At 39.7% G+C, this 20917-nt stretch overlaps 1 protein-coding gene across 1 annotated transcript in view; it reads right to left on the bottom strand.

Moving 5' to 3' along the window:
- itga11a (integrin, alpha 11a) overlaps positions 1 to 20917 on the bottom strand; it is a 52622-nt gene that overhangs the window by 2192 nt on the left and 29513 nt on the right. Inside the window, exons 14-28 of the mRNA XM_068319103.1 lie at positions 16940 to 17143; positions 15984 to 16114; positions 15716 to 15882; positions 13825 to 13961; positions 13224 to 13334; positions 13061 to 13146; positions 12714 to 12924; positions 12528 to 12626; positions 3210 to 3286; positions 2990 to 3073; positions 2717 to 2807; positions 2510 to 2623; positions 1069 to 1152; positions 844 to 954; positions 592 to 687 (exon numbers count right to left, since the gene is read on the bottom strand). Coding sequence (XP_068175204.1) covers positions 592 to 687; positions 844 to 954; positions 1069 to 1152; positions 2510 to 2623; positions 2717 to 2807; positions 2990 to 3073; positions 3210 to 3286; positions 12528 to 12626; positions 12714 to 12924; positions 13061 to 13146; positions 13224 to 13334; positions 13825 to 13961; positions 15716 to 15882; positions 15984 to 16114; positions 16940 to 17143 — 1803 coding nt within the window. The remainder of the gene's footprint in view (positions 1 to 591; positions 688 to 843; positions 955 to 1068; positions 1153 to 2509; positions 2624 to 2716; positions 2808 to 2989; positions 3074 to 3209; positions 3287 to 12527; positions 12627 to 12713; positions 12925 to 13060; positions 13147 to 13223; positions 13335 to 13824; positions 13962 to 15715; positions 15883 to 15983; positions 16115 to 16939; positions 17144 to 20917) is intronic.

Below are 20917 nucleotides of genomic sequence, written 5' to 3'. Positions count from 1 at the left end.
TAGACACAACATGAGAAAGATGAGTGTAGAAGATAAGGAAGGTTTTTTTCTTATAGCACACGCACATTTAGAGTAAAACTAAGCCATTCCCTTTACTACACTAATGATATGACAGGAGTTGAACACAGCTAAAAGGGCTCCACATGCCCTGAGTGTTTGCACTGAGCAATAGATGGCAGCAAAGATTAGAGTAAGAGCTTAGAGTTTAACATGTTGTGCCGCTGGTCCTTTCGGTCCCTGAGCACCACACAGCAGATGTGTTCCAGCGCCATCCTTCACTGTCTGTTTCTGCAGTTTCAGCGAAGCACAGCCGAGCCGTTCTTTTTATTAAACTGTCAGTGAAGCAAATCATATTTTCTATTGTAGTGTTACATAAATTATAGCATAACATAACGTAACGCTAACGCTTTCAGTCTGTTCAGACATGATTTAAAGACTTTCATGATCCTTAAAAACTAAATGCTGTATTCACTTTTGAGGAGGATGAAAGTCAGTTAGAGACTGAATTATGAGGATTTTGTGAAGGGCTCCAATTTGAGTCATTCAAAGTCAGGATGAGATGGTTCTCAGCATTAATTATAGTAGACTCACATGTCTGACAGGCCTTTCTTCATGTAAAAACATGGAGCTGGAGGAGGGGAGCTCCACTGATGCACTTGCTACCAGTTCCAAGATTTTAAACTTCAGCTGGAGAGAGAATGAAAACATGCATACACACATCACACAGCTGAACGACTCCAGAGCTGTCACTGCTAAAGCTCCAAGAAGGATAACCACAACAAAACTTACAGAGTGATGTGATTATGAAACTTTATGCATGATTTTTTGAGGTTTTAGACTCACTGCATGTAGGGTATCTATTCGGAGTGCTCCTGTGATTCTGACGCTTATTTCTCTGTAGGACGCCACGTTGACGCTGCACTGGATCGGCAGAGTTAAGGTGTTGGATTGATTCTGTGTGGTCGAAACAACAGCAAACCAACATCAGTATCAGAGAGAAAAGTTAACGCAGATGAAGCTACATATAAAAAACATCTTGTGAACGGATTTGGTTGGTTTGTACTCTACCAAGCGGGAGAGGCGTGAAAAGTCCTCTGGTGAAGACCTGCTCTGCGCCACATGCTGAGGCGGTAAACAATGAGTACCGTCTCTCTGAGGTGGGACAGAATGAGTTCATAAACATGTTAATAAAGCACAAATGAAGAGGTGATGCAATCTGGAATATAATTTTCTGAAAACATGAGGTGGTAACCTTTAAATTACAACAGAGGAATAAAAGGGTTCCATGAATATTTTAATGTCAATGCTCTTAGAATAGAGATTAAATTAAAAGGTGGAAGGCTTTACGTAGACTAGCTCAGTCTAACCTTGAAAGACAAAAGGCAGTTGAACACAAATCCATCTGCCGTCATTAAACTTCAGAGAATAGAAGCTCCGACAAACTGATTAGAACAAATCCTCAGTTTGTATTGTTTTGTAGAAAACTTGTGTGTAAATACAGTTCCTTGTTTTCACTGACACCACAGTCACGACATACTACACTGTGACTAAGGACAGTCTTCTTCTTTTCCTTTCGGCTTTTCCCTTCAGGGGGTCGCCACAGCGAATCAATTGCCTCCATCTAACCCTGTCCTTTGCATCTTCTCTCACTGTGACTAAGGACAGTAATGTTGTAAATATTGCTTATTAGATATATACACTGCTGTATGTGTAAAGTTTGCATTGTTAACATGTAGCATCATTGACAGTTACAGTGTGTGTAAAACTGTTTGTCATAATTAATATCAGATCACTGGCATTCTTTAACTTTATCAATATGAACATGACTGACTGCATTGTGAAACATTAAAAGTTTACACTAACTATCAGCAGATTCTCTATCAAAAGTTTATTACTTAAAATGAATATCTAGTTCATTAATGTATTCCTGATGGTTTATATCGCAGTGTGGTTTATTCTGTAAGTAATGGTAATGGTAATGGTTCAGTATGTATGACATTAATACAGTCAAATATTTTTTAGATATTACTGTATCCTTAGAGCAAAGCTCAGTGTAATCTTCAGGACATTCTACTGTTTTCTGAGATGATTATGTGATAAACATTTTTCGGAAAATTCCCAAATCGATTATCTGAGTTTATCGTCATCTTGAACTCTTTCATCTAGCTCTTTTATTTTTCGAAGCTGTTGAAATAGTCCTTTAGTCAGCTTACAAATTATAAACTTAAATGACGTGAACCATGTTATCTGCTATACATTTAAATCATTTTGTGATGTCTCTTGAAATAGCACTGACACACTAATAATTATCATTTTTTTTACACCAAACAGTACCAAACATATCGGAGAAAAAGTGTGAGGAAAAGTTTAAACTCCCTGCTCAGACGCCAATGGGCGTTTATTATTTATAACTTCAATAACTCATTTCAAAGTTTCAGAAGAATGAGCTCTTATTCTTTCTAAAATGACATTTTCTCGCTTTTCATCACTGAGACTGACCCACACTCGCCTGGTCAATGTAGAAGTCAGATATTTGAAGGAGTTGGTTTCCATTCTTCGTCATTTCTGGGATCTTAATGTTGAGCTGCAGGTCCTTTACCGGAAAATAGCCAAGATTCTGGATCTGAGACAACAAGGAGTAAACAGAAAATAATTTCCAAGCAGAACTTCCCTGCATAGTAAATTAAAGGAATGGTGAAAATGCTTTGGGGCCCACCTGGAATGTTAAGTTAAAAGTTGGGCCGATAACTCCGGACTCTTCCAGCGACAGCTCTGATTTGATCTCGTAGCGAGTCGGGTGGGAATCCCTTTTGAAAGCAGAGAATAAACAGTCAGAAGCTGCACCAGCAGTTATGACTTATTTATTCTGACGCTGAATCCCTGATAACACGGTCCCCATTCCAGCATTCCCATCGACAACTTCCTCTCCCACAAATACTGCCATATGACTATATTCCACTTTTCTCAACATGCGTTGTTTCTGATGAACCTTGTAAAGAGAAGGTCGGCTTCGTATTTCAGAGAGTAGAAGATATCATTGAAATTATCAGCAGTACTTATTTCCTCGCCGTCACTGTTGAGAGAAGAAAACAAAAATGTCAGCAGTGGCGTACGATCTGTCATACTGTATTTATCCTGGGAGTTCATTTACAATCAGATCTTTTTATCTTGTATCTTACAAAATACACATTTGAACTGTAAGCTCACACCTGCTGACCTCCAGGATAACCCTGATGTGCTCCAGGAAGATGGTATGACTGAACTCAAACTCCAGACGGAATGTTACCTAAACGGAGGAGGAAATAATCATTGTAGGAACAAATCACGTATCACGTATCACGTCAGTCTCAATGTTCGTGAACGCTCCCATGAACATAAACACAGTATGTGTTTGTTTCGTGCTCAGAAGTTCGCAGGGGTGTGGATGAAAGAAAGACGAAATGCGTCGACAGGAGAGACAAACAGAAAACATGAAGCCCGACATCAGAGCAAACTGTTCACTTAGTCAGAGATTTGTGGAGTAATTTTAACATGTGAATCTATGGGGTGTTAATATTACGTTTACAGACCATTAGCATTAGGCTAAATAGTCTTGCCATGTTAGCGTGATCGGTGCTTATCCATAGTCCTGAAGCCTAATTAGACCATCTTCATCATCTTAATCTTCCACATCGTGGCCGGCACATAGAATTAAATGTTTAATGTCTGTTAAAGTTTTTATTTAATATGAATGCTAAGCTGGTCAGAATTTAGGCTCATAAGGTCCATTAAAGTAAAAAAAATTAGGCCTGTTGATTGTTTATTTTCTTATGATAAAAAACCCCCACATCCTCCCTTCTGTATCTGTATATACACAGAATTTTTTTAAATTAAAAAACAAATTATGCTGAACTGATGGATTCATTAGAGATTGAACATTTAATTTCTTTAATTTAATCTATAATGTATCCAATATCCCAATATTTTTGTTTAAAAATCATCTTGTACTTTTGATTTTAGTTCGCTGCTGATTAGTTTGACTCAAGGTACCCTCACACACTTCAACGATCAGCTGCTTGGTGACAAATCACACCCTTGAATACACGGCCAACCTGCTGATACAGATCAGTCCCTAATTTCTTTTGTGAGTTTGTTTTCAACCATGTATGGTTGTTTGCTCACAGGATCACACACAAACGTACAAGTAATTTCCACAAAACCTGTGTGACATTATGCATGGAAGAACCTGCTGAAGACACACACGCACGCACGCACGCACGCACGCACGCACGCACACACACACACACACACACACACACACACACACACACACACACACACACATTACGTCGTGGCGTGAAGTGTGTCACAGTTGGCTGTTACTCCTGGAGTTGGACCCCAGCATCTGGCTGCACAGTTGGATCCACTTAAGTGAGCCAGATAATTCTTCCCAAGTTGAGGACAATGACATAAATATAAATCAACATAACTATGCACATACAACTCCTAGATAAAGTCAGATTGGGGCAAAAATATAAGCACAAAAGTAAAAAGGGGAAGAATAAGAGATTCAAGTAAAAAGAACTCACATTTCAAAAACAAATAAATTGTAGGAACATAAGCAAAATATAAGTGAATTAAACCAACCACTGACTGAACGCAGTGAAGTGAAGTTCTTCACTCAACACAGAACACAAGACACCTTTGACACACCATAGGTTCGTAAAAGTGTCTAAATCATTCATAACTCTGAAATAGTTAAAATGGATTCTGCACTGCAGTCAGACGAACCTTAAACCTTTTTTCACCTGCTTACATAAATCACCATATTTGCTTGGCCCCGAAGGAAATTTAAAATTTGCCACTCATTTTTTTTATTTTTTATTTCCTGCGTTGTAAACCAATAATGTATACCTGTTTGTCAAAAACACAACCGAATGAGAGAAAGATTCTCTGTAAAAACAGGAACAGATTGAAGAAGACACAATGAGGAGAGAAAGAAATGGAAGAGGATTGATTGGCAGCAGAGATCAAACCAGGCTGAGCCGGATATTATGATGAAAGTCTGTAGATGACCAGAGAGGAATGCATAATGATGCTCACTGCAGCTTTCTTCCTGTGACTCATCCTCCACAGACTGTAGTGATGCATGAAAGAAAGGTAACACATTGTCCTGATCTTGCCCTGTTTGTGTAAAATGATGTTGTGAACATCATAGAATACAAAAGCCTATTGTTTTCTGACATTTTCAGAATAACTGTGTGACTATCTGACAATCGTTTTGATTGTCAGATAGTCACACACGCAGGCACACGCACACGCACAGGCACACACACACACACACACACACACACACACACACACACACACACACACACACACACACACACACACACACACACACACACACACAAATGTGAATGGTATTTAATTGGAAGACCAAGATTGACCCTGACTGAAGGATGTTGGCGTTCTGTGCATGAGAATTCACAAAGAATATACCGCTCTCATTAAATACGTAATTCTATTAACTTATATTACTTACATCCTGTGTTTTGAATAAGCATGTTAAATGGTGAAATCAATATGTGTTTGCTTTAAGGAATGCAGATTAGGCCCATTGAAGTCACTGAGGTCTGAACTTAATGAATAATGTCAAATATGTGCTTAAAAATAACCCCATCCTTCAGCGCCAGGATATATGGGCCGTTTCATTTGGTCACCAGTGTAACCGTTTTTATTTCAGGACATACCTAACAAATTCCTCCTCCAAGCTAACTCCTACTCCATTTCTCTTCCTATCTACACCATGAGAGAACAACTTGAACCCTGCTCCTAAACTTCTAGCCTTGCTACCTTTCCACCTGGTCTCCTGGACACACAGTATGTCTACCTTCCTCCTCTGCATCATGTCAACCAACTCTCTAAATGTAACAGTTCCAACATTCAACGTCCCTACTCTCAGTCCTACACTCTTCGTGTTCCTCTTCTCTCTCTTCCTACGAACACACTTTCCTCCTCTCCTTTTTCTACCAACAGTAGTCCAATTTCCACCGGCACCCTGTAGGTCAACAGCACCGATGGCGGTCGTTGTTAACCCGGGCCTCGACCGATCCGGTATGGAATTCATAGGTTTGATTTGCATGTTTGATTTGGCAAAAGTTTTACACCGGATGCCCTTCCTGATCCAATCCTCTGTATTTATCCGGGCTTGGGACCAGCACAATAAGACACTGGCTTGTGTCCTCTTGCGGCTACATTGAAGAAGAAGAAAGGTCCCATTTTATGCTTTTTTAAATTCATGTCATTCAGCTGCCTGATATCCAACTACACTGTATTTGAAATGTCTTGCCCCAAACTGATCCATGGTCCTTAATATCTTTGATTGAATATTGATAAAATCACTTCGGCCCTAAAATGCTTCATGTTACAGTTTTTTTTTTTCAGTCGCTAGCAAGCTCTTATCCATACTTCAAATAATTTTTCTAAACTCTTAACACAGACTCAGACCTAGAAAGCACAATTGAACAATGGTTAATTTACTTCTCAAAAACACATTTTGTTAAATAAACACTAACTCTTCCATTCAAAATAGAATACATCTTTTTCTGTACACACACTTTACCAAAACACTGGATATTTGACTCAAAAGTAAATTATTATGTCAAAGAATAATGCTTGTTTTCACTTCATAAGGTATATGCAGTCAATCAAAGTACACCAGGTTTCAAAATACAATTTCCTTTTCAGGATTACCATATTGGCCCAAATATAACACGACCCTGATTATAAGACGACCCCCTCTTTTTCAAGACTCAAGTTTGAAAAAATACTTTTTGAACACCAAATTTAATTTTTATACAGAAAATAATTACAGTACTTCTTAAACAAATTATTATATATAAATTATCAATATAGCATATTACTCATAAGCAACTGTAAATAAGATAAAAACGTGCGCTCTCTCTCTCTCTCTCTCTCTCTCTCTCTCTCTCTCTCTCTCTCTCTCACTCTCTCTCTCTGTGAACGTATCCACCCTTTGTCTCTCAAAAGGCTGGGAATATCTGTGACAGTGAATATCTGTTAGGCTGTAAATAAAGGCTCAAGCTGTTTGTTAATGAGCGGTGTAGTCGCTTTGGATACACACAACTGTGTTTGCTATGACGCTGTGGATACACATTACGTGGGGACACACACATGACTGAAGTGAACCTAAGTAGAAAGACTAATGCTAGCTGACTTCAACAGCTTGTGAGGAACTTTCAGTGTGTAGCTCTGAGCCAGGTCATTTCCACACACTGTTACTGTAGCCTGAAGGAACCCCACCTCAGGGATGACAACGCCCATATCTGGGTGGACAATAAAATATGTCTCAGGGTAGGTCAATTATGTCCTGCTTGTGATGTCACACATGGTGCTTTATGAATCTGATTGTTTTGATTCTGTCCAGCCATTAATTCCAAAGGATTCCAAATATCTATTGATGTACAAAGCCCCCCCCCCCCCAGATTCTAGGAGAGCATAAAACCACTGCAAACCTACCAAGACCTGGCTGTCCCTCTAAACATTCAGCCCAAACAAGGAGGAAACTAAGCAGAGAAACAGCCAAGAGGCCCATGATCAAGCTGGATGACTTGCAGACATACACAGCTGAGGTGGGACAATCTATCCATAAGACAACTATTAGCTGTACTCTGCATAAATGTGGTCTTTATGGAAGAGTGGCAGGAGAAAAAGCCATTTCTGAAGGCCCATCTGGAGTTTGAAAGAAGCCACATGGGAGACACAGATGACATGTGGAACAAGGTGCTCATGTCAGATGAGACCAAAATTTAACTTTTTGGGCTGAATGTGAAATGTTACGTTTGGCGTAAGAGTAACAATGCACATCACCCTCAAAACACCATCTCTTCTGTCAAACATGGTGGTGGCGGCATCATGCTCTGGGGTTGCTTTTCTTCAGCAGGGACTGGGAAGATAAAGTTGATGGGAAGATGGATGGAGCCAAATACAGGGTGATTCTGGCAGAAAATCTGTTGGAGTCTGCAAAAGATCTGAGGATGGGGCGGAGGTTCACCTTCACCTTCACAGTAATCCTAAACATAAATTCAAATCTACAATGGAATGGTTTAAAACTAACTATATAAAGGTGTTACAATGGCCAAGCAAAAGTCCAGACCTCAATGCAAAAGAGCATCTGTGGAAAGATCTGAAAATTGCTGTGCACAAACGATCTCCATCTAACCTTAAGGAACTTGAGTTGTTTGGTAAGGAGGGATGGGCAAATATTTTTGTCTCAAGATGTGTAAAACTTATAGAGATATACCCAAAAAGACTTGCGGCTGTGACCGCAGCAAAAGGAGGTTGTACAAAGTATTAACTCAAAGGGGGCCAATACTTTTGCACTTCCTACTTTTCAGTTTTTATTTGAAAACAAAATATAAAATGTTGAATAAATTTGGTTCCACTTCATGATTGTGTCTCACATGTTGTTGATTCTTGAAAAATATTTTCATTTTTTTATCTTTAAGTTTAAAGCCTGAAATGTAGCAAAATGTCAGAAAGTATTTGGGGGGCAAATACTTTCGTAAGGCACTGTATATGAAGATTTCCTTAACAAGTTATTTCCTATCATACAAGTGAAAACATACAGATAGAAATGAAGACTTTTGACTTTTCAGCTATAACTAGCTGTGTTTGTTCAGTGATTTTTGTGCAGGTTAACAAAAAGAACCAGAAGAGGAGTGTTGACAGGACCACAGTAGAGATAGCAGGGCCAGCCTCCCCAGAGAGCCTCATGCCTACCCAGCTGCTGCTTCCTATTAGGTGCATCGCAAACTTTTTGGAATGTCGCTGTTTGCATTTTATCGGAAAGCAATGACTGTGGCAAAACTAATAGGTATGTATTGCCACAGTGGAAATCTATTTCACAGTTACATCTCCTGAGAAGTCATTTAGTGTAACACCAGTATAAAGGGAAAGCTGAATTGTACCCGTATTTCCTGTTATTTTCATCACAAGGATAACCCATCAAGTTGGGTCCTCGAATATCCATGGAACCTCTATTGACAGATGCAAATGAAGACTGATGTAGTCATGTCTCACCTCTGGTAGAGGAAATGATACAAGATAATCAGAGAGAAGAAGAAATAGAGAAGGCGGAGAGGATGATTAGAGAGGAAGTGAAGTTCCTGTCCTCTATGCTCAGAGTTGACCTGATCACATTAAAGCAGAGGCCCAACATGGACCCAGTTTTGTCTATAAACACATTTCCTGCTCTGTAGCAAAATAAATAGTTCCACTGGTTATTCTTGGATTTTATAAGTATTTTCCCTTGATTCTGTGTAGTTGCAGTAATTCATTATTGAAGCTTGTGAAGTGGGCAGTAGAAATGTTTGGAAGCTGAGGATAAATCCGCAGGAGGTGGTCCAAAAACTGAAAAAAGAAAGTGTACTAGTTCATTTTTTGGATTGTGAACTTAATTCAGAATTTAAACTTTTGAACTATCAACTGGTTCATTTTAATCAGAGACAACTGAACTGTGAACCAGGTCAACCCTGACCACATTTGTCACCACCAATATGCAGGCATGCAGTAAGATCTTCAGGCCTCACTTTGTCCCAGCAGTAGCCATGTTTCCAGTCCATATTGGATTTACACAGGTCAAAAGAAACAGGGAAAGTCAAAACAAGAGCGATATTTCAAACAGCGTCCTCTGAGGTTGCTTCACTTCAGCTAAACAGTGGTTTGGGCCGTCTTGGCAGCAGTTCTGGTGCACAATCAGCCTTGTTTGACTCTGGGCCACATTTTTGAGAAAGCTCTCAACCAGAGCAGATCAGCGTTGTGGCTTCTGGAAGCTTTTCATGCTGAATGAATTGCTATGAAATCATTCAGTAAGTTTTAAATGGTGAGCGTGGTCCTCTTGCTTCAGACTGGGGAGCGTTAAAAAGATTTTGTTGTCTAGGAGATGACTATTGTTTCACATAATGACGTGGTTAGGACATTTCATGAACTCAATCCTTGCTTCATTCTTCTGGTATTTGTCAGCAGACTTAATATTGGTATAGCAGTTACATTTAATCTGTTTTTTGTGTAATAGGTTTGAATTTCATTGTGCAATGTACCATCAGTGTCATCGCTATCGTAGTTATTTCAAACATCACCCTCTTTGAAATAAAACTTGATGCCCCACTGTTAAATTCACTGGAAAGTGCAACAGTCTCATAAATTTCATTGATGTTAAAAGATCGCAGAGAGGTTTGGAAATAGAATTGAATGTGAGCATAAAGACCAGATGAGGGGAAAAAAAGCTCCCACTCTGTTTCATTCAACTGGTGCATTAGGCTAAAGCAGAGGGAAAATGTTGGTGATGGCTTAGGAAAGAGCTTTTTTTAATCTATCCTGTTGCTAAGGTGTATCTTGATAGTAATATAATGCTTAACTGATTTTTAGACCTAAAAAGGGCTTGCTATTTTAATGCTTTAACAACATGCAAAGTCACTTTCAAGCAGCTGAGTGAGATCCTGTGACAGGACCCACGTATGTTATGGCTCTTGTCCCAGAAATTCTCCAAACTCCATACTGTTGGCTTTCAGCTACGTCAATATTTTTGTGCCAGTGGCAGAAAGTTCGACACATGATAAATGTGGACGTTCACTCTTGACCTTGAGAAGACATAAAATATGAACTTAAAGCTGCCATCATGTCACTTACTCTTAGCAAATCAAACACCAAAACACTGCTGCGGTAGCAGCTACAATCCTAAAATCACTTATTGTTTATTCCTGACACACAGCTAGAGCTCCTGGCATAATTTCCCTGGTTAGAAACCCTATTATTCTAGAATGAAATGTGTTTCATCAACTGTATTTTGGAGATTGGAATCAAGGAGTCACTGAACCATATCCAGATGGAGAAACTAAACCACTCTCTCCAGGGCTCTGTGAAGGTTTCACGTACAACTGGGAAAGAGTTTCCTGGACCCACATAATGTCCTGATGATGAAGATACCCCCTAATGATCTCTGCATGACCAGACCCCCTCCTCCTCCTTGATGCTTCAGTTTAAGTATTTATTTCATTTATGTATAATCTAATTTATCATTTGGGTTTAGATGTCAGCACTAATTTAGCTCAGGTTCAAAACTTGTTTACAAGTTTAACCTTTAAAAATAAAGATTCTTCCTTTTTATGTAAAGCAGTATTGTAATACATAGGCAAATATGAACATATAGTCTTCTTCACCTCACCAAGGAACCATCACCTTATTGTGGTGGAGAGGTTTGTGTGCCCTAAGGATCCTAAAAGCTACAGTATGTTGTCAAGAGTATTGTACTCCTGGTAGGGTCACCCAAGGCAAACAGGTTTCCAGTGAAGCTAACTACAGGGGCATCACACTCCTCAGCCACCCTGGGAAAGTTTACTCCAAGGTGCTGGAAGGGAGGGTCCGGCCGATTGTCAAACCTCAGACTGAGGAGGAAAAACATGGATTCTGTCCTGGTCGTGGACAAGTGACCAGCTCTTTACTCTCGCAGGGATCCTAGAAAGGGCTTAGGAGTACACCAATCCAGTCTACGTGTGTTTTGTGGACTTGGAGAAGATTTTAATGGACAAGATATCGAGGCGTAGTCGTGGTGAGGAGGGTTTACAGTTTGGTGGGCTTTTTGTAGATGATGTGGTGCTGTTTGAGTCATCGGACTGTGACCTGCAGCGCTCACTGGTTCGGTTAGCAGCTGGGTGTGAAGCGGCGGGGATGAGGATCAGAACTTCAGAGTCTGTGGCCATGGTCCTGTCACACCTCCTGCCTTATAGTTTCTGTTAGTTTTCATTTTCCCCCGCCAGTCATGTTCGAGCCCTGACAGGTATTTAGCAGGAAGCCGATGGACTGTCTTCTCAGAGTGGGGGATGACGTCCTTCCACAAGTGAAGGAGTTAAAGTATCTTAGGGTCCTGTTCACAAGTGAGGTAACAATGGAGCGTGAGATTGGACGGAGAATTGGGGCAGCAGGAGCGGTATTGCAGTCGCTTTACCGCACTGTTGTCACAAAGAGGGAGCTAAATCGAGAGGCAAAGCTCTCTATCTACCGTTTAATCTTCGTTCCTACCCTCACCTATGGTCATCAGCGATGGGTCATGACCGAAAGAACGAGATCGCAGATACAAGCGGCTGAAATGGGCTTTCTCAGACGGATAGCTGGTGTCTCCCTTAGAGATAAGGTGAGAAACACTGCTGTTCGCGAGGGGCTCAGAGTAGAGCCGCTGCTCCTTCGCGTGGAAAGGGGTCAGTTGAGGTGGTTTGGGCATCTGGTGCAGATGCCTCCGGGATGCCTCCCTAGGGAGGTGTTTCTGGCACGTCCCAGCTGGGAGGAGACGTCGGGGCAGACCCAGGACCAGGTGGAGGGATTACATTTCAACACTGGCCTGGGAACGCCTTGGGATCCCCCAGTCAGAGCTGGTGGATGTGGCCAGGGAAAGGGAAGTTTGGGGCTCCCTGTTGCTCCCGGATAAGTGGTGGAAGATGGATGGATGGATTCAGGGCGTGACATCTTACCTGACTTTTGGCTCTCATGAATGGAGCGCTGACATTGCAGATCTTCTCACTCTTCAGTTTGTCGTCTGTGAAACACTCTATTTTGATATCAGAGTTGTCCTGTAGCAAAAATAATAATAGATTTAAGACAGAGAGAAAACATGTTCTCAAGGTTACCCACGTGAACCACAAGGGATGAAAACACACCTTGACTATGAGACTGGAGAAGCGTAGGTTTGGTGTGTAGCTGATATTTAGACAAGCATTGTAGGCATTTTCTCCTTTGTTCTCCAGGCGGACGTCCACCACCATCCTCCTCCTGTTTCCCTCGATAACCCTCAGGGATCCCTCGCTCCCTCCTTCACTCAGAAGGTGGCAGAAAGCACCACGAGACTGAACAGGTTGTGCACAGAATTGACTGGGAGGCAGGAAGAGAGGGGCAGCGGGAAATGTCAAATCAAGGAAACCGAGTTGTCTTTCTTTAATCAGTGTGTGAGTCTGTGTATATTTGTGTGTCTGCTACTATGTGTGTACTGATGAATGTGTGGGCTTACTTTCGAGTCATCAAGTCAGTCATGCTCTGCAATGCCAGGTCAGGAGTGCAGTGGTCATCCTCATCACAGCCGTTCCAGAAGGGCAGCTAGTTGACAGAATGAGATCTGTGAGTAACAGACGTATCTGATCCTGTGCAGCTCAATCACGCCTCCCCACTCTCACCTCAGTCCTCACAACAGTGGGCCAGCTGTCGTCCAAAACTGGTCCATCATCTGATTGTTGCAGTCCCACTTGCACAGCAAACACTATGGGCCTTGCATAGTCTGTGGTCTCCTAGGAGACAACATTAAATGTGGAGATTAGTATGTTGATTTATTTATTCATGACATGTTACATATTCTACATAAATCTTGTTTTTCTTTTCAACAAGTAAACAAGATGCATATATGTTCAAAATATATCATCATGTTTAAATGTGCATGATGTATATATTTCAGCCAATGGTAATGATGGATTCAAGGGTTGATGGTTTTGCCAGAAAATGTGTGCTGAAATTGTATTGCTAATGTTATAATTTTGCTCTTTTTCTTCAGAACAAATTTAGAAAAGCCTTCAAAGAAAACCTGTTAACCTTGACATGATTTAAAAAAAGCTTTTAATGTTGTCGATAATTGTCAAATAAAACATTGCTTACATAACTAACTTGAAATATAATAAAAACTCAAAATGAAAACCAAACTTTTAAAATTATCTCTCTTTTAGGAACAAACAAACATTGACTACCCTTGATTTAGTGTTTTCTACCCACCACTGTGAGCCTCACCATGACATGGAAGTAAATGTGTTCGCAGATCTCTTCTTCAGGGAGCAGGGTCAGGTTTTGAGGCTGCTTCATGGGGTTGTCGAGTACGGCCCGAGGATTGAAGCGTCTCTCAGAAATGGAGACATTATATTTAATCCCTAGGGGGTCACAGGAAGAATTACCAAATGATGCTTCAATGTGAAAACACAGACAAACATTTATCCTTATATTTGTGTGAAAAGGGATCTGAGATGACTGAGCTTCCGGTCTTAGGCTGGCAGGCTGTGGTAATTCAGAGCACTGTGTGAAATGCAATAGTTTCTGAGGAAATGATGAATGTGCTAGTGTCTTCAGTGCACAGTGATTTCCAAGCCACATTATTTTAGAGGCTTCCCATTTATTGCCTAATGTTTTCATGGCATTAGGAAAGATCTACTAATGCTGAACTGTTGCATGATTTGAGGTCGGACTAGATGATGAGACGGTGGGATAAATCTCAATGCCTCATGCAAAAAGATGGTGGCAAATTAAGGATAGTAAACTGGAAGCTCTTCTTTTCCAACCACATCTCAGTTATCATTATCAGCTTTGATAAAACATTTTTCTTTTGACAAAACCTTTTTTATGACACATTTTTTGGGATTGAAGTTGTAACTTGGCATTTTATAGTTTTGAATTTGGCCCTCCAGTCTTTTGGTTTAAAGAAAGCATTGTCTACCACTGTAAATAAATATTTATCAACAGTGAGATTAAATTTATTGGCAGAGAGAAAAATAATTCAATTTCAAGCAGGAGACCACGGCAAACTCACAAACATTCACTCATCTGGAATATATTACCAGTCAGACATGACAACTAAGCAAAATCAAATAAACGTGTGCACAACCAAGCAAGACAAGATGCCTCTTCTCGCCTTCCTCTTCTCTGTTTGGCATATCTGATAGATTTAATAAAGATGTCAGAGGGTAAAGAGGTTAACACAGAAGACTCTCTTGCACTCAGCTTTCTTCCCACGATACACAGTAAAACCAGACGTAACAAGACAACTCACAGCAAATTATGACAAGAGACACCCTGCAGTTGTGCTTTGGTGGGCTCCTATTGTTGTTATCCTATGTCGAGAAGCACAAAACTCACCTGCAACAATGAGTTATCTATGATCTGACAACACCACCATGTAGGTAGGAAAACTTCTCTTCAATCCACATGAAACTAAGCATGAAAGCTCCCTTCAACCAGAAATCACACAATCAAATGAAAACTTTAAGGACAGTGTGCTTCAGATTTGGATGCTGAAAAATTACCTTGGCAATAGAATAGTCCTGACATCAGAGTCTGTCACTGCTAGTCTCCACTCCTCTTTGAATGAAAGAGGAGGGGATACGCTGCATGCTGTAAAGCCTGGGCAAGATGGATCTACAATTGTAGGGCTTGAAGACCTTCTCTAACTTGAATTGTCTCATTCGCCACAGCCTGAGTCAGGAAATACATTTCCTGAAGATGTCCAAGTAAAGTAAATCTTTAATTTCTAATAGAACTGAAAACATATCTGTAACTGTTTTTTGGTTTCCTGACATTTCACTATTAAAGTCAGCTTACTAGAACTTAGTGTGCACATTGCTAATGCAGTTTCTAAATCTGTACTGCTAATCTTCTACAAGCGTCATGGTAAAAATCTGTTTGCCCACTTTATTTAGAAAATTGATTGTCTAACAACTTAACGACCAGAAACATAATTAATGAATTCCTCTAATATACAAATCTGATAGAATGTGAACAAAGTAAATGTTTCTGGGTCAAAGCTTTATGTTACTGCTGGGAAGAGGTCAAATATCAGGCAGAGGTAAAGGCAGAAACAAAGAAACGTCACTGAGAATGCTTCCATGGTTTTGGATTATTTTTACTGGCTTACCAATTTCCTGTGTGGGAGGAATGGGTGTCCTGGCAGTGATGTTGAAACATACAATGGCTGACATGCAGGTCACGTCTTTACCACCTCTCTGACAGTCCTTCATGAAGACGTTGATCTTACTGGGCTCAAACCTGACAGTGGTATATATCCGAACAACACTCTGTGACCTGTGAGAGCATAAATGTGTCACAGTAAAGCTGAAATGAAAAGAAACAACTGGCCTTTCTCTTTCGACAGTATTATTTTTATTAATGGGTGTAACACTAACCAGAGGAGAACAGCAGCTCCCAGGGAACCTACTGCCAGGTCCACTGAACCATCGTTGTTCATGTCCATCGTGCCATGGATGCTGCGGCCAAAGTATTGAAGTCCAGGATTCAAATCTGCTGCTGCTATCCTCTGAAAAACAGATGAGAGATCACAGATTACAACTGAATGATCACCAGCATTATTAAAACACGTATATAAGTAACTAACAAAAAATTAAAAGAAAGTGAGGGGACGCACATTTAAAGAGCTAAAAAGATGCTATACATGAAATACATTTTGACCGCATAGAACCAAAGTTTTGGTGCATGTTCTGTGATTCATGTTCTCTGAAGCTGATGTGTGTTTTATCTTTATCATTACTTCAGATTCAGTTCAGATACTTGTTGACAGCATTGATCTTCTATGTAAATGATAAGCATTGCTTTAAATGAACTCATTCTATATATGCTGCCAGAGTCCTCTCATGTTTCCCCCCATCTGCTCAGTAGCTGCAGTCTTTTCCCTCAACCTCCACACCTATTAGTCATTCAGTATGAATGCAAGCCCCCATCCTCCAGACTCTTCCAGATTGTCATCGTCATTTTTTTGTTGTTGTCAGCTGAATGTCTGCTTATAAATCCTGCCTGTCCTTTGTTTGTGACTGCCCTGTTGCTCCTTGTCTGGCTTTGTTTGCTCTTCATGATAGATTGCCTGTCACTGCCTTTGGCCAGGACTAAGCAGTAGAAGAAGAAAAAGTAAACATCCAACACATCTGGGCATTGAACAATTACACATGTAGAATGACACTTGACACACATTTGAAGTCTCAAGTCTAGTTTTTCAGCAAACTGGAATGATATGAATAAATTAAATTGAAAACGTGATATTTGGAATACAGCCAGTAGAAATTATAGAGCGTAGTTGATGACCTTTCTCGTCCCTGTCCTTTAACGATGCTTTTAGCACGCCTCCTACCTGCTTGTATTTGCGCAGTATTCTGTTGTTCTGGCTGAAGAAAACATAAATGGCTCCTTTGTGGTCATCTTCCAGTGGGGCCCCGACTACAAGGTCATTGAAGCCATCACCATTGAGGTCAGGGACAGGAGCCAGTGATGAGCCAAAGCGAGCATTCTGACCTCCATTATGAATTTCCAACGCCCCTTCAAAGATGAAACGATTCTGCAGGTTGAAGGACAACATCTTCAATTAGAAGCCGTTACATCTTTGAAACTTTTTTAAACAACTTATGTAACTTACACAAAGCATCCTAATCTTATTGCAATCAGAATATATACGTATTCCATTTTGTTTCCACATCAGAAATATCTGATAGAGAAACTCAAACTAAAATCATGTTTTGACACGAGTTTGTGATGATAAGCTTTCGATGTTGATGAACAGATATTCTGGAGGGGACATCAGAGGAGGGGATCTGGTTACTCATTTTAAAAGGAACTACACTGTAGTCAGAAGAACTAAAACAACTTTAATATTACCTCTCAGACATCACTATCTATGTATAGGTATCAGGGATAAGAAATGCATCATGGGAAATTTAGAAGTTCAGAAGGTGTGTCTCATTGTTTTGGTTCCTACTTAAACTGATGTTCGTCAAGAAACCTGGGAAGAAAAAGATCGTGAAAACTGCTCTTTCAAAACCAGAAAACTTCCTGTTTTTCATTTAGACTGCTTACAAAGCTTCTTTAGTTCCAGTCATTACTTTTTCAAAGGTCATTTTCCACTCAGCATCAGCAGCAGGCTTCTTGGATCACTGCACTTCAGTAACAACCCTATTTAAAGATGGCTGATATGACAGCTGTCTCAGAACATCTTGTTTCTCCTTCAGCTGGTGCTGGCTGACACCAGAACAGGCCATAAATGTCACTTGTTCCTCTAAGCAGATGGGGCATGGGCCAAACTACAGACTGTAGGTACATGAAAATAAATTCAACTTTGATTTCTATCTCTGGAGCTACTCTTCATCACATTGGGTTTAGTTCTTGTTCATTTTTCTGATATGTTTGGTTGATATTTTTATTTTATACTGAATCATCATGATTGACAGCTGCATCCTGCCAAAAATTGTTAAACATATTTTAGGAATTATATTCCATAAGTCTACACAGCTGTAGCGTTTGAGCACTACTGTGATATGTGTCTGTTCCAGCTCTGTTTGCAGAAAATAGTTTGTCTCTCCCTGTGGGTGTCCTGCATAATATATATTTCATTTATAGGCTCGTGTTTTGGAATACTTTTCCTGTGTCCAAAACAATTTCTACTTCAACAAATTGTTTAAAGGGGTTCATGTTACAAAAGGACTAGAATACAGCCATTCAAGAAAAGCATGCCCTGCGCATGCAGCTGCATACAGATTTATTGGAAACAGAAGTACACGCTCACTGTATGTCCGATCCAGCAGACACTCGTCCGCTGGCAGACATAAAAGATCCTTCTATTATGATGGCCCAGCCCATGTGGATGTTGTCCTCATTCAGCTGAGTTTTAATGTTTTAATTATCTTTAGTCAGCAAATCCTGCAAACTGTTTTTCAGGAATACTTTGATAAATATCCCTAACCAGACAAAAGATAAAGTTTGAGTCCACTTCTAGGTTTTCCACATGATCTTTTAATTTGGTCCTTTGGAACTCAAATATCTTCAACATCTGGAAATAAAAAAAGAGGAATTTTACTTCTGTGTCATAAAAGAACCCTAAGACGAATATTTATTTGAGGTTCTATTCTTAGCGAATGTAATGTCAGATGGAAAATATCCAGGTCTTTGAAAGCTACAACCCAACTGGAAAGTTTTTCAAAGAAAGCAATCTGGCAAAATGGACACAAATACTTTGGTCCATCAGTAGTCATGCATGTCATTGCTCCACTTGGCATAATTCAGGGTCAGCAGATGAAACATGAGATCACTTGTTTTTTTAGTTGCGCAAATGAAATGGGAGTTGATTTTGGTAAGGTACCTTTTACCTCTCGGCTACCTGATTGTCTAACACAGTGGGAGACTGATGGAGAAATTGGGGGAAACCTTTTCAGTACTGTTTAAATGTGAAACACATGGTTTATGAGTAGGCCGTTATGAGTAACAACCTGTTTGCAGTGGCCAGGAGAAAGTTTAAAGGTGCAATGCATTTTTTGTTGAATGGAATCTTGTTTTTGACAAGCTGCCAGACATTATGCAACATTATTTTGCCTTTGACAAAAGCTTTTTATCCCTTAAGTTTCAGTTGGAGTCTTCTGTTTAAAGGCCCAGGAACAGGTCATTGAATATGTTCCTGTTCTGTACTTACAACTTTGTCATTATTTGTTCTGACCTCATCTCAGATATTCTGCCCACATTTTAGACAAGGTATAGTTAAAATAAATTACAAATATATTTGATAAATAAATCAACTCTGTGAGGTCTTGGGCCCTGAATACTTTGGGCTAAGGCTAACATCACTATGCTAACGTGGTTATGGTGTGTTCACACCAAACTCAAAGATAATTCTTTGTATGGTGTGACTAAACATGAAGGCAATGAAAATTAACAAGTAAATGTAGCCTTAATTGAGTTTTTGTGAAAGTTGAAACCTTTTAACCAATAACTAATACAGCACAACGTGTACAGCTAATGAAATCAGACAAAAAACGATGGGGCTTTAAAAACAGTCTGGTGAGTTCTGAGGGTACGTCTGTAACTTGACTCCAGCTTCCAGCTCTGGTTCATATCAGTTGTATGAGTGATGCTTGTAATCTCATATTAATCCACTCATTGCAAGATTAATGCTAGTGTCTGGTGAATCTGGTGTGAAGTTGCAATGAGGATGATGATACTGTAACAATTTTCCTCCAACGAGAAGGATCTGTGATTGGTTCAGTTTGTTTCTGTGTATGGAGAACACTATCACTTAGAATGAACCCTCACATATCCTTGAGGACTATAAACTTAGTGATGATTAGAATCAGTATTCTTTAACACTGTGAGATTCATCACTTCAACTTGTAACTTCAGAACAATGCAAAGCATATGTCTATCAAACTCGGTTAAACGTATCCATCAACCCTTCCAAATGTTATGACCTTGGCAGAAGTTTGCATTCTCTGAAGATCTCTTGTTTGACTTTTTACTGCTTTGGCAAGCAGAAAGAACTTGTGGACAAAATCAACATATTGTCATTATCTGTTTAAATGCACAGAAAAACACGAAAACGAAAAAAAAAATTAGAGGTAACTGAAATACAACGACGCAAATCAAATTTGGTCTAATAGTGGTGTCCTTTAGAGGAACACAGCCCTGGACTATGTTACCAACTTATGTTAAAGACTGTGCCACTTTCACCACCTTTAAAACGACCTTCAAACAGTGGTCAATAGCAAGCCAGACCTGCGCCCATGGTTAACTTTCTTGTGTTTTTTATTTTCTATATGGACTTTTAATATGAATTGGGACTTTATTTTGTGTAAAACTTTTTTATCTACTTGTACATTGCTTGTATGTGTTTGACTTACCTGAGGACAACGAACGTGAACTCCGGCATATTTACATTGATGCTCTGGCTGACATGTTGATTAATGTGCAATGTCCTAATCAAATTAAATGAATAAATAAATAAATAAATAAATAAATAATACGACAATATGTGATCCATTAAGACAATATGTGATTCATTAAATACCCTAACTAGCATCAGAAATGCTCTAACATGTGAAACACAACATTTAATGACAACCCATCAAATTACTTGAAGAGATGTTTTGCTAAGAAAGTAAAATACACATGTGTTCTAGTGAGATTCTGGAACAAAGTCATCAAAACCATTTATGTTACATTTACTTGTTTCTGCTTCAGTCCCAAAATTGTCACCTACTTTATAGAGACAGTACCAGTAAAAAGGTATTTGTCCCCTTCTGTGAAAAATCCCCCAAGCCCTCTCTCTCTCTACCTTTACCTGGACAGAATT

Source organism: Antennarius striatus, chromosome 1, assembly GCF_040054535.1.
Source record: "Antennarius striatus isolate MH-2024 chromosome 1, ASM4005453v1, whole genome shotgun sequence".
Taxonomy (NCBI): Eukaryota; Metazoa; Chordata; class Actinopteri; order Lophiiformes; family Antennariidae; genus Antennarius; species Antennarius striatus.
Note: the sequence above shows the minus strand (reverse complement) of the source record. Positions and strands in the feature narration are given on the sequence as shown.